We start from the raw sequence: 13,076 nt of genomic DNA on the forward strand, positions 1-13,076 counted from the left end.
TGTGGTGCCAGACCGCTACGGAGCGTTTGTTGGCGTTCCCCAGGGTTACAACGAGTACACCATGAACGGAGCTGCACCACGGTCGATGTCGATGCCTAGCATGCACGCAAATGCCTATGGTCAGCCTACTTGGGGAGCTGCTCCCGGAAACTATGCTCCCGGATATACTATGGGCCAAGCGTTGCCACCGATTCCTCCTAACTTTACGCCACATCAGACGAACTATAGCTATGAGCCGACTAACATGCAGACATTTGGCATGGACCCACGACCTTCGACAGTGTACCCACCACATGTGCCTCAACCACAAAGACGGTATCAAAACATGAACGGAGTAGATGGCGTGGGCCAAGTTGAATATCCAGCTCCCGATGGCCTAGAAAGAATCTCCATGGGCTCAACTCAGCTTCTTCCAAACGGCAACGGCCTCAACGGTCATAGTATGGCAAGCCACTCACCATACTCTCCTGGGACTGCTTTCGAAGCGTCTGCCGCTTCCGTCGCTGCTGCCACTGGTTCTAGCCAGGACACCAGCCATTCGCGTGATTTATTCGAGCATGCTACCCCTAACCAATACAATGACTTATACAACCCCGGGGTTCATCACCAGAATAACATGGATGTCTCTAGTTTGCACAACCCTGTCACCACAGGCGCTCACCAGGGATCGACGAGCTTTATCACCACTCTACCGGAACAACCGGGTCATGCGTTCACTAACTCTAGCCATGACACCACACCCCCCATGAGTCTTGGTCTTGAAAACCCAGAGCCGGGATCCGTTGGAATGACGGATGGAGATTGGACGGGCGACTTCGGCGGCCATGATGATTTTGCACCACAGTTAGTCTTACCACCATTAAAACTCACCACCGGCTAGGCTAATGTTAGGAAGGGTCTCCCAAACACGGTCTGCCAACCTTAGTACAGCTCTCCGACAGTTGACAATGGGCGAAAAGATCTGACGCTGCATCTCCCAACTTGCATGAGAAAAGTGGCCATACCTTTTTTCTTTTATTAAATCTCTCTTTTTATGGCATTCAGGAACATGGCAGAGCATGAGCAAGGCGTTATGGGATTGCCACGACTTTACATGAGCCCTTTATTGTTCCTTTTGGGTTTAAGGGTTGACTCACTCTGTCAGCCAAGCACACGGGAGACGGATGAATCTGGACGCAGATTATGTGGACCTCGGATCCTTCCCGCTGATGATACCCTGGTGATGGAGTTGCTTTTTCATAGGAGGGATTTCTGGTTTCTCTTTTCTCTTTTCTCTTTCCTTTTTTCTCTCTTCTCTTTTCTCTTTTTTCTTTTCCTCTTCACCATCGATCGACAACAGTTGAAGATGGTCTTCTATTACATGTGGCATAACCTGTCGGATATGACCGACCGAGTTGGGTCGTGGATGGGAGCTGAGCCTGCCATTCAACTTTGGGTTTTACAGGCCGTGTTGGTGGCTTAGAGTGCGTTTTTCGATTGTCTCTGGGCCCATTGACCAAGCAGCTGCATACGGTGCGGTGGTCATGGTTAAGATCGAGTCAGGACTTTCATTTTCAGGTGGTTTTAATAAGAGCATGAATGTGTCTGGGAGGGATGGGCAGAATGCGAAGGCTAACGCCTATACTACTATGGTAGATTTAGATTGCAGAAATTGATCGATCATACACATATATTAATTACTTTCATGCGACCTTGTGCTGTCTTGTATCTAAGTGCGTAACCTATCAGAATCTTGGGAAGGAAGAATCCATAGTATACATATGTCAAATAGAATAGGGGTAAGAAATAGGGGCGAGATACGCTTGGGCCACCTTGAAACATAAGGATGTCTAGGTTATGTAAGCTAGCAGGGGTTTAAGTGACGTAAATGGTAGGAGGCGGCTCGAACACGGTGCCTAACAAAGTTTTTCCAACTGTGAAAAGCGAAAAGCGAAAAGCGAAGCACATGCACGATTTCTTGTGATTTCTTGATTCATCTGATTCTATTCTCATCTTCTCCTCCGAACTTGAGCACCAATCCCGATTCTATCTACGCTCAGCCCAGCACGACAGAGCCATAATATGAAACACACATTATGAATTCACGGGCAGTATGTGGTGGCACTTACGCTTTTCGCAATTGTCCAAGTCTAGGTCCGAGGCTGCACCTCAGCGCAAGCTTGCTTAGCAGCGCTGGCCTCGTAACCACAACAAAGGCACCACTACTACTACTACTACCAAAAAGCTTCCCGTCTATTTGGGGGAGATCATCGCATTTTCTCAGAAATTCGCCGTCGAATAGTCAACATGTGACTTCGAATAAGGCGAAGCATTACGTGCTAGCTCGGACTTGGCCCGGGGACCGTGTGAGTGAACGGACCTGCTCTTCACAGCCAAGCGCAACTTTAAGATGCGCTTCTAGAGCTACCGTCTGGCTTAGGCCGGGCGATACGAGATGCTTCTCGCAGACCAACAGATTTCTTAGGGAGCAGGATGAGACTAAGAGTAAGGATGAGTACGTCGTCCTAAGCATGTCATCTTCCTGCTGGGTTGGATCGAGTTGGCGCTCTTTAGCTCTCACCTTCCTACGATAGCTTCTCCCTCCATCGAAAGCTAAAAACATTCGAATAAATACCGTGAGGTTTCTTCTGTGTAGGTTCACTAACTGGAGTTGTAGAAAATCATCATCTCACCCACCATCAGCACAACCACCGGCTCCAGAGCTAAGAGGGATACGGAAAGTAATCCCTAAGGTTTTGCCGGCCTTGACGCAGCATGAGAATATCTATACAGTGCCAAACATACTCACATTCTCACGCCTCATTGCTGCCCCTTTCGTAGGCTACGCTATCCTCCACGATGCCCACGCCTGGGCGCTTGGTCTATACGTCTACGCTGGCGTGTCAGATCTGCTCGATGGCTGGATCGCTCGTCAGTGGAAGCTGCAGACGGTGGTTGGCAGCATAGTCGATCCGATGGCTGACAAGACGCTTATGACAGTCTTGACTGTTTGTCTAGCGTGTAAAGGCGCGCTACCTGGTGAGATGTTTCTCTCTTTTTCTCCCTCTATTTATACGGTGGTAAATCAAGCACACGACACGTCATTAGAATGAACCCCTATTCTCTCATGTATCTACTAGCGAAGGATATTTTAAAGTTCTCTATCTCTTAGCGTCCCATTGCAATGGGAAATTGTCCATACCTACGCTAACATTACCTGTCCAACAAAGTTTGGCTAGCTGTCATCATCCTCGGCCGTGACATTGGCCTAGGCATTGCTGCCATCTACTACCGGTGGATATCTCTACCGCCGCCTAAGACCTTCACGCGCTACTGGGACTTTTCCTTGCCGTCGGCGGAGGTACGGCCTACGACCATCAGCAAGTACAACACGTTCTTGCAGCTGGGGCTCATGGGCGCTACGATGGTAACGCCGTTTTTAAGCGCGGATGTCGCGGTCGCTATGACTGCTTTTCAGTACGTGAACTTGCCTTGCCCTTCCTTCTTCCCTCCCCCCTTTCCGCGTTCTAGCGCGTACAGATCTCACCTTTTCTATCACACACATATGCTAATATCAATGGGAAATAATAGGTACCTGGTCGCAGCCACGACGGTATGGAGTGGTCTAAGCTACGTATTTAGCAAGGACGCAGTCAGAATCTTATCCGAGAGTAAGACGAAGCCTAAGGGTCGGTAGTGTTGTGTCAGCATTGCTCACATACCACCACAACTACGGCTATGGCTACTGCGCGTGCCATCCACGATATACACGTGGCCACCTACCTACCTAGGTTCCTAGCTAGGTGCTTATTTGGTCAAGTAAGTATGATGGGAATGTCTAGCACCGAGTGATCTAGAAGCTATGAGGGCGCTATATAGAAATAATGCGGATGCGGAAGTCTATGTTAGACTTTATCTCCTCATCTTACCAGACCTCCTGATGTACACTATTGACTATTGACACTACAATACACTACCTAAGTGCTTACATACATACTTACATGCACGGCTCCATGAGTCGGGAAGAAACACGTGGGCACACCGGTGTATGCATAGCATCTCCGGGTACCTTACCTAAGTGCTTACTACATACCCTGGGTATCTTACATCCTGTCTAAGCTTTGAACTCTGAACTCGGAATGGGAAATCCAATCCCCCCCCCCTCCCCCCCTTTTTTTGGAGTTTCCTGGACCATGTGTTCTTTATTTGTTCACGTAGACTATTCCATGTAGACGCCTCGCTCGTTCACCGTATGTAAATGAGTACTAAGCTTATCATGCGTACCTAAGCACTTAGCTACCTAGGTTAGGTACCTAGGTTTTCTGCCATCTGTCGTTTGAATCTATGTACCTAGGTATGTGCTAGGTAGCCTACCTAAGGTAGATTGGTAGATTTGGTTACCTACTAACTACCTAGAAGCCTAAAGGTTTCTAGGTTCTATCAAACAACCCCCTTTTCTTCTGATCACCTTGATCATCTGACCCAAGGAGGGGACTATGAAGGGTATCTAGTGAACAGGTTGGTAGGTAGGTAGGTACTGTTGTTGTAGGAGGTCTGGGATATGGATAGGTACCTATCAAATAATTTCTTTTCTTTTCATTTTTGACTTTTTTAGTTCTTTAGTTCTCATATAATGCCAATACCTTCAGCTATGTAGTATCAGAATCTAGGTACCTAGGTACTTTGAGTAACCCATAAACGCCCCATCACCATGCATTCGTCTGCCTCGTTCATACCTTAAATGTACATACCAACCCAGGTATAAATACATGTTTTGTGTTGCGTGTTGCATACATACAATGGCCCCCTTTTTCCCTCCCCCCTCACCTTCCACTATCAGTTGCTCAGGGATGGTTCTAGGTAAGTATACTGGATAGGTAGGTAGGTGGTCAGTAGGTACAGTACCTACCTACCTCATAAATCCCTCCTCCTAGCCTCCGCATCCAAGCCATCCACCTCGCTGCCCAGCGGCGCTATATCCTCGCCCAGGGCCGCCATCGCCTCACTGTTATCGCCGGCGAGCGCCTTGAAGACGTCGAGGTCACCGCTCTGCCGCTGCACAAACGCAAGTAACCGCACACACCCCGCGGGCGTCACGCCCTCTACGCGGCGCGCCTGGCCCAGGCTCTCGGGCTTCGCGTTGTTAAGAGCTACTTTTTCGTGGGTGCTGAGACCGAACACGGTGTCGTAGTCGAGGTCGGTGGGTAAGCGTAGGCCTTCGTCGCGGAGGAAGAGGGCGCGCTCGTTCTCCTGCATGGTGACGTAGGGGGCGTAGCGGGCCTCGATGACGGCGCGGTGGCGCACGCGGTCGCTGAACTGGTCGACCTCGGGGATGAGGGGGGCGAGGTGTGAGATCTCGATGCCGGGGAGTCGGAGCATGTCGAAGCCACTGCGATACTTGGTGTCGTTGCGGTTGCTGAAGCCAGCGGCGATCCAGGATGGCGCGCTAAGGGTGTAAGAGGAAAGAAAGCGCATCAGGTCCTTGAGTTGTATATTATCGTCTGTGAACTTTGACCATCGCCTATCGGTCACGACGCCCCATTCTCGGCCGAGGGCTGTGAGCCTGTGGTCTGCGTTGTCGGCACGCGTGCTCATGCGGTACTCGCTGCGGGATGTGAACATGCGGTACGGCTCCGAAACCCCTTTGGTAATGAGGTCATCGATCATGATACCGATATACCCGTCGGCGCGTGTAATAGATACGGGCTCTTTGCCCTGGGCCGTGCGTCCCGCGTTGATGCCGGAAATAATACCCTGGCCAGCTGCTTCTTCGTATCCCGTAGTGCCATTGATCTGGCCAGCGAGGAAGAGCCCCTTTATGGCTTTGGTTTCGAGGGTAGATCGCAGACTACGTGGATCTACATAGTCATACTCAACACCATAGCCGGCTTGGGTCATCTGGACATTCTCAAGGCCGCGGATGGTGCGAAGAACTTGTTCCTGAGCCTCAGCGGGGATGGTCATGGACAAGCCATTAGGATAGATGGTGTCGTTGTCGAAGCCCTCGGGCTCAAGCCAGATAATATGGCGTTCCTTGTGGCCAAACTTGATGATTTTAGATTCTAAAGAGGGGCAATAGCGCGGGCCTTGGACGGTCTCGCGGATGTGAACGGTCTTGTCGAGATTGTCGCGGACGATTTCGTGGGATTCGTGGTTGGTATAAGTAGCCCAGCACAAGAGCTGATGTTGGACAGAAACATTGTCGTTAAGGTAGCTGAAGGGCTCCGGGGGGTCATCGCCATGCTGCTCGTCGAGTACCTTGAAATCGATGCTATTCTTATGCAACCGTGGGGGTGTACCGGTTTTCAGCCTACCAAGTTTAAACCCAGCATCCTTTAAAGACTTGCTTAGACCGAACGAGGCCTTCTCGCCTATGCGCCCAGATGGGTAAACATCCAACCCAATATGTATCTCACCGCTAAGGAATGTGCCAGTTGTGATGATCACAGCGCTAGTAGATATTACTTCTCCAGACTCGAGGCGCACGCCGGTAATCTTGCTCTTGGCAGAGCCACCACTACTATTTGACTCGGCTGTTTCGCCCAAAACGATATCGGACACACTACCTGTTATAATGGAAAGGTTTGGATAGGACTCCAACTCCTCGCGCATATGCTTTTTATATAAGGCGCGATCGATTTGGGCGCGGGGTCCCCAGACGGCAGGGCCCTTTCGGCGATTCAGGACCCTAAATTGAACACCAGCCTTGTCGATGATACGACCGGCGACACCATCTAACGCATCAATTTCACGAATGATTGTTCCCTTTCCGATACCGCCGAAACTCGGATTACATGAGCAAACACCAAGGTTGTCGAGCTTAGGGGTGACCAGGGCGGTTCGCGCCCCGGATCGCGCAGCGGCTGCGCATGCTTCAGTACCAGCATGGCCGCCACCTACGACGACAACATCGAACGCTCTACCACTTTATGTTTATTAGATTTACACAATACCCAATTGGCAGATTATTAGTGTAAGTTGTAGGTAGCCCTTACTTACCTTGTGTCTTGTGCGACAGTAGCAAAGGTATTTCGATGATGAAGACAAGATAATGGGAGATATGGGCGTCTGTCTATTAAGCCACTTGGCCGGCTTAGTCCTCTAGGTCGCCATACTTTTCTCATCTTTGCGATGAATTTAAAAGGTGAAAGGTTTAGGATTTTACAGTTCGCACTTGGTCGCTCACAAATCTAAAATTTAGCGATAAGAGCTAGGCGATAACACCGATAAGAGATCATACCTTGATCAGGCAGGCGGTGGAACTAAGCTTTTGTCTAATGTGGAAGGTGGTCTATTTTCTGCCGGACTAATTATTCCAGCCCTGAGTGGCGTCTTCATTTTTTGAGCCGCCCCTTATTCTTCTACTTTTCAGCCTTAGTTTCAACCTAATAGCCATCAACGTAGGTTCTTACATTGCTCTAGGGCGGAGTTTAACCCCTTAATATCAGCTTACTAGCTTAGAAGTGTATAGCCTCTAGTTATAGCAATATCAATAAACTCAACTCAACCAAATAGATAGGTGGCATTAGGGTTGTCTATCACGCCAATTTCTGAAGTCATCAGCCAAGTACTTATAGTCAAACGTAAATTATTGGAGAAATCTGCAATCGCTGACATGTGTTGACTCAAATATGAATAATCACGCTTCTTGGCCGACTATATAAACTGGCCGTGGGACCTTTCTTCTCCCTTTCCCTTTTATTTTCATCCATAACATCTTACAATTCCTGGCAATCCTTTGTTAACAACTTGTCAACACCTTGTCAACACCTTGTCAACACCTTGTCAACACCTTGTCAACACCTTGTCAACACCTTGTCAACGCTGTGTCAAATCATTGCTGAGCAATCCGATTATCCAAGACTCAACTTGGCATCTCACCACACCGATCAATTCACTCCAATCTACTCACAAACACCATTAACAGAAAGATGTCTCCACGCATCCCCAGCACTCTTGTCTCACTCGAGACTATAGAATATCTAGGGTTCACCCACCCAACGGCAGTCGAACTATGGGACACTTGGACGTTCATAACAATGTACAAAACAGAGGGCCTAACAGCAAACCCCACCGAATACCAGAAGCTAATGCTGAGTTTTTTCATCAAATTCATCGTTGACCACTTAATTCAGTTCGAAGACACGAAGACCGACGACGATGATGACTGGATCCAATGCATGGAGAAGTGTGGTATCTGCAAGGACCTACAAGACACCATCATGGATCCCTTCTTCCGGGACACTCGACGTATGGCCACTTGCCATACCAGGCTTACCGAAATCATCAAGCTAAACTTTGCTGCCTTGCAAAAGACCCTTTCCCTTTAATCCCTTTCCTAACTGAACAGTACTATTGTTTTCTTGGTTTCGAATATAACGTTTAACTAATCACTGTCGACGGGGTCATTAATCCTTTCCGAATTATGGACAAAGAAAATCACAAAATACTTCAAAAAAATTTCAAAACGAATTTCAACTAAAAAAAAAAACCGACACCCCAAAAGGCAACAATAAGATACCAGAAAAACACCAAGAAGACACCAAGAAGACACTGGGGAAAACAACAACACCAAAACGACAAACAACAAAACAACATCAAAACAACAGCAAGGTAATAGTGAGGCAATCACAACAGCAACAAAAACGGAAAACGAAAAAAAAAAATCACATTTCATTTCAACGACTTTGAGCTTGACGACTGCTCACTTGGGGCATTTGGGGGGGAAGTCGACGATACTCTCTGGATATTGCACTCCGACTTCCCTGGCGTCGCCAGGAGAGGCCGGGGTCGGGTTTGGAGGAGGGGGGGCTCGGAGCGATGGATCGAACTATCACGGACGAGAAACAGCCACTTTTCATTCCAGCGAGTCAGAGCTTGGCAACTGCTCTCACTCACTGGGAAAGAACTTGGCGGCCGCCGACGATTCTTTGGACATTGTACTCCGACTTCCCTGGCGCCGCCAGGAGAGGCCGGGGTCGGGCTCGGAGGAGGGGGGGCTCGGAGCGGTGGATCGAATTATCACGGACGAGAAACAGCCACTTTTCATTCCAGCGAGTCAGGGCTTGGCAACTGCTCTCACTCACTGGGAAAAAACTTGGCGGACGCCGACGATTCTTTGGACATTGTACTCCGACTTCCCTGGCGTCGCCAGGAGAGGCCGGGGTCGGGCTCGGAGGAGGGGGGGACGGAGCGCCGAGGACTACTGGATTTGCGAGCCAAGGATATCACATGGCATGGCGTTACGGGTATGGCACATTTGTTCAGCCAATGGCTTGAACCTTTCCTTGTGCAGATGATTTTGGAGTTTATGGGCTGGGCATGGCATAAGCATTACCTATGGAGTTTAAGTTAGGGAATCGACACAACCTCGTTGATGAATATATTGGGAACTTTGAACCGGCAAGCAATTGACCCAAACTGTGACTGTACCCCCAAGCATTGGCAAACGTACTAAACCTAGCTTGATTTTCTGATGTTTCTCATTGACTTCCCATTCTTTAGTAACACATGCATTGTAGTCTAGGATGAACTCAATCGAGAGCAGTGGTAGGTATTCTTCTAGGTTAGCGAAATAAATGGGCCTAACCAGGGCCCCTATTCTGAACTGTGTCATATCGGTGTGTATGTAACTCGCAAGTAAGTGTCAGCATAGGAGTCACCCGGGTTATAAAAGCAACTCATAACATCAAACAGATAGTTGAAAAGCTCGATCAATGTCTCGACAAGCTGTAGGTAATCTATATCCTCCCCCGCTACCCCAGATTATTCGCACGGGACCATCTCAACGACTTCCCGGGTGCCTAACTTTTCTGTCAGAATATGGCCTACGCTAATTGCATTACCTGCCTGCTGCCCTAGCGCAAACCCCAGCACTTTTTGACCAGGCACGCTGGCTTGTTCATGGACCTTGAGGGCAGCAACCTCGCAATGCTAGCGTAGGGGGCGTAGCATTGAAAATACTCACACACGCTATCCGCTTAGTTTCGTCCTCAAAGCAGACCTTGAAGTGGCAGTCCATGCCTACCGCCCGTGATGGGATGTATCGCGCGCGCGGTCATACCGAAGCAGAGGAATAGAGTAAGGTAGTTAGTTATCCCTTGATGCAAGTAACTAGCTCGGGAAGCCAGAGCGGTGGTCTCAATGCTTGCAAGTAACCCGAAGCTGTTGATTGCAAAGCATGCAGTCGCCGGGGCTGCGGACACCTGGCTTTTGACGACATTTCACATCAATCACATGGCCAGAAAGGCATGGTGCCGGTCTCGCACGGTATATGCATCTACCTGTCTAGTACCTACGTTAACATCAATGACATGAGAAGTACAGTTATGTGAGTGATGTAGGATACATCTATGGAGATTATGCTTCACCTCGTTGTCTTGTAGGAAAATTCCCCTGGAAATTATAGCATTCGAGGTCGTTAGAAAAATCGTATGGTTTGAATTGAGGTCAAAATAAAAAAGTAAAGCGACGGAACCGAAGACGTTGCAAATGCGCAATCGCTAAAAAAAAGATACAAAAAATTATTTCTGAGGACCGAGCGTGGATCGAACACGCGACTTTAGGATCTGCAATCCCACACTCTACCACTGAGTTATCGATCCTATTGAACACTGTAGCTCATTGGTGGTGAAATTTAGTTCGTACTTTATGCTTTATATTTCTAACTCATTGATATCTTCACGTGATAGTAGCGTGAACTCTTAGTCCTTGGTGACTAGTACCTGCAGTGAGTAGTGCTTATCCTTATTGGCTAGTCACACCCGAGTACCTAGTATCATGCATGCCTTTGTAGTAGCATCAACCCGTCTAACCTACAACAATCATGTACATCTCTTTGGCGGCTCACTTGAATTTGATACGATAGTAGTTAACTATGTATAATTGTCAATTCAAAGAATAATCTTGTTGATTCAGTACTAGGTAAGATGCCTTAACTACCTAGGTATTATCCAACTACCGTCTTCCAAGCTCCTTTCTTAACCGCCCGGCCGTCGTAGTCGGTGGCGGCTCTGGCCATGAAGATACAGCTTCATCCACCTCCTCGAGGAAAGTTGCTGAATTATGAATGTTGGTGCCGCCTAGCACGACCCTAACACCCGGCGACGAGGCGTTGATGGTCGCAATAGTCTTGGCTTCCTCGTATGTCGCACCTCCGACCATGAAGACAATAATATCCTGCGGCTTGTCTCGTGTGGTGCCGCCGCCTTCTACAAATGGGTACTGCTGCTCTCTCAGCCGACCCTTGATTAGGTTCTGAAGGGTCGTTTCTAGATGGGGAGAGTGCTGTGTGTATACATTCTCAACACCCTTGAGTCCCTTTATGGCCCTAGCACCTGAGAATAGGCCTCCGGACTCGAAGATATCGGCGATGCCGCCTGCAGTCTGGGACTGCTGGAGTGAGTGGTGGTAAATCAACAACTTAGCCACCGAATCTGCTTGTCGTGGGGATACACCACCGGCAGCAGATAGTAAATCCACAAGCATAGCCAAGGAATTAGATGGGTGCTTTTCATATCGTAAAGCATATAGCGCCACTAGCCCGACCTTGTTTTCGGGGGCCACCGCCGGAGACTGTATCAGCCTTTGCACATTCTATACTGAATTAGCCTCTTTCAATGTGTTCGCCAGAGTCCAAATAACATACCCTTAGATCCGTGACATGGTTATCATTACAGGCCAAGCTCTGCTCAACCTCGCTAACCTCCAATAAGTTTTCTGCGCCTACTCTTCGACTAAGCTCCGAAACCAAAGTAACGTGCTTGCTGACATTTCCTGATAGCTTCCTGAATTCGGGGTATTCCTCAATGAATCGTTTCATATCCGTGATGGACTCGATGTTGGCATTGTTCTTCGTCTTGGATTGGTATTGCTCTACGTAATCCTTGATGTTTCCACCCAAATCACCAAAGTTCAGGTACATGTTCTTCTTGAAAAATGGATCCTGGTCCTGTGATAGGACAATCTCTTTGAGTTCTGGCCGGATGTCTGGGACATCATCTAGATTCACTCGCCCATTGTGAATTCCCATTAGCTGATGCACCATGGCTTGATAGGTCCATTGATTGAGAAGTGGCGTAGCAGGATCTTCCCTTCGGTCCAAGATGAGAAGTATCGGAGGCGTGTCAACTTTCCGGAAGTCGAATAACTGTTCCTCCTGGGTTATGTGATATCGTACTTCGGTGGCCAGTTTCTTGGCTAATAGGCTATTCCTCTCATACCGGATGAGAGGCTTTTTCTTGAGCGACAGCAGAATAGCTATTAACCCCTCTGTCGTACGCTGTAACGAGTCTGGGTTCCATAAATCTGGGTTTCCACTCCATATTCTTTGGTGTGGTAACGTGAAATTGAATGAGAAGAGGTCTGGATTGATGACGATATAGTCGGCGAAATGCTCTTGGACTTGCTTGACTACCTCGTGGTCATCTGCTTCAGCTAATCTTTCGAGAGACGACTTCTTTACCACATTACTAAAGTACAAGTAGTATTCACCGTACTTTGGGTCCCGTAGTTCATCGATCAGAAGTTGAATGGAATCTGGGGATGGCCGGATGAAGGATAAACATCGGAGGTGGCGCATCTTTTCACGATTCGGATTATCCAACCGATCTGTGAGGTAGACCTCATGGTTGAGTAAAGATGACTGCGTAATGGCTGTGGAGACTATGGGTACAGTGTCTTTGTCTAGTAGGAGTATCTTCATCTTAGCAGATGGGGTCCCTGATGCGCTGTCTCCAGCCGCCACTATCTTGGAGATGTAGCCCGAGACGGCTTGGACGACATCCATGTTGGTAGGATTGGGCTTCAAACACAGACAGATACCTAGATGGTAAAGGTATGATTACGATTAATTCGATTTGATATGACCAAGCTTCACCTCAAATTTCAAGTGAGAACAAATAATTGTTTATTTGTCGGGAATGTGTTGAATGAGTTAAGGAGTCAATGAGTTGATGAGTTTGAAGTTGTTGGTGAAATCGGATGAGAATGCTATAGTATGTAGTTAGGTACTGCGGTGCTACGGTACAGGCATTTATTAGTACATGTAATATGTAATATGTATGTACCTACATAAATGTATGTACTACGCAGCTGCC

The 13,076-nt window shown here is 48.2% G+C and overlaps 5 protein-coding genes and 1 non-coding gene across 6 annotated transcripts; 2 read left to right on the forward strand and 4 right to left on the reverse strand.

Annotated features, from left to right (window-relative positions):
• Positions 1–1,903: 1,903 nt before the first annotated feature.
• On the forward strand, positions 1,904–3,975 carry GGS25DRAFT_474559 (CDP-alcohol phosphatidyltransferase-domain-containing protein). Its single transcript, XM_049259639.1, has 4 exons — positions 1,904–2,494; positions 2,657–3,018; positions 3,210–3,456; positions 3,571–3,975. The coding sequence occupies exons 1-4, from the start codon at positions 2,076–2,078 to the stop codon at positions 3,674–3,676; spliced, it is 1,134 nt and encodes a 377-aa protein (XP_049119844.1). The 5' UTR covers positions 1,904–2,075; the 3' UTR covers positions 3,677–3,975.
• A 566-nt stretch (positions 3,976–4,541) lies between these two features.
• GGS25DRAFT_474562 (glucose-inhibited division protein A subfamily) lies at positions 4,542–7,153 on the reverse strand. The gene is made up of 2 exons (XM_049259640.1): positions 6,979–7,153; positions 4,542–6,904 (listed from the first exon to the last, which is right to left on the reverse strand). Exons 1-2 carry the CDS (start codon positions 7,101–7,103, stop codon positions 4,894–4,896), a joined length of 2,136 nt encoding a protein of 711 aa, XP_049119845.1. The 5' UTR covers positions 7,104–7,153; the 3' UTR covers positions 4,542–4,893.
• A 752-nt stretch (positions 7,154–7,905) lies between these two features.
• Positions 7,906–8,309, forward strand: GGS25DRAFT_528968 (uncharacterized protein; the record flags this gene model as incomplete). The annotated part of the gene is made up of 1 exon (XM_049265238.1): positions 7,906–8,309. The coding sequence occupies exon 1, from the start codon at positions 7,911–7,913 to the stop codon at positions 8,307–8,309; it is 399 nt and encodes a 132-aa protein (XP_049119846.1). The 5' UTR covers positions 7,906–7,910.
• On the reverse strand, positions 8,303–8,834 carry GGS25DRAFT_474563 (uncharacterized protein; the record flags this gene model as incomplete). The annotated part of the gene is made up of 1 exon (XM_049259641.1): positions 8,303–8,834. A coding segment is annotated over exon 1 (199 nt), but the record flags the coding sequence as incomplete, so codon positions are not given.
• Positions 8,835–10,511: 1,677 nt separating this feature from the next.
• Positions 10,512–10,583, reverse strand: GGS25DRAFT_t12. Its single transcript has one exon. It is a non-coding gene; the product is annotated as a tRNA-Cys (tRNA).
• Positions 10,584–10,790: 207 nt separating this feature from the next.
• GGS25DRAFT_474571 (Sec1-like protein) lies at positions 10,791–13,016 on the reverse strand. The gene is made up of 2 exons (XM_049259642.1): positions 11,627–13,016; positions 10,791–11,574 (listed from the first exon to the last, which is right to left on the reverse strand). Exons 1-2 carry the CDS (start codon positions 12,764–12,766, stop codon positions 10,936–10,938), a joined length of 1,779 nt encoding a protein of 592 aa, XP_049119848.1. The 5' UTR covers positions 12,767–13,016; the 3' UTR covers positions 10,791–10,935.
• Between the last annotated feature and the right edge of the window lie 60 nt (positions 13,017–13,076).

The sequence above is a fragment of the Hypoxylon fragiforme genome (assembly GCF_022984875.1).
Source record: "Hypoxylon fragiforme strain CBS 206.31 chromosome Unknown GGS25scaffold_2, whole genome shotgun sequence".
Classification (NCBI taxonomy): domain Eukaryota; kingdom Fungi; phylum Ascomycota; class Sordariomycetes; order Xylariales; family Hypoxylaceae; genus Hypoxylon; species Hypoxylon fragiforme.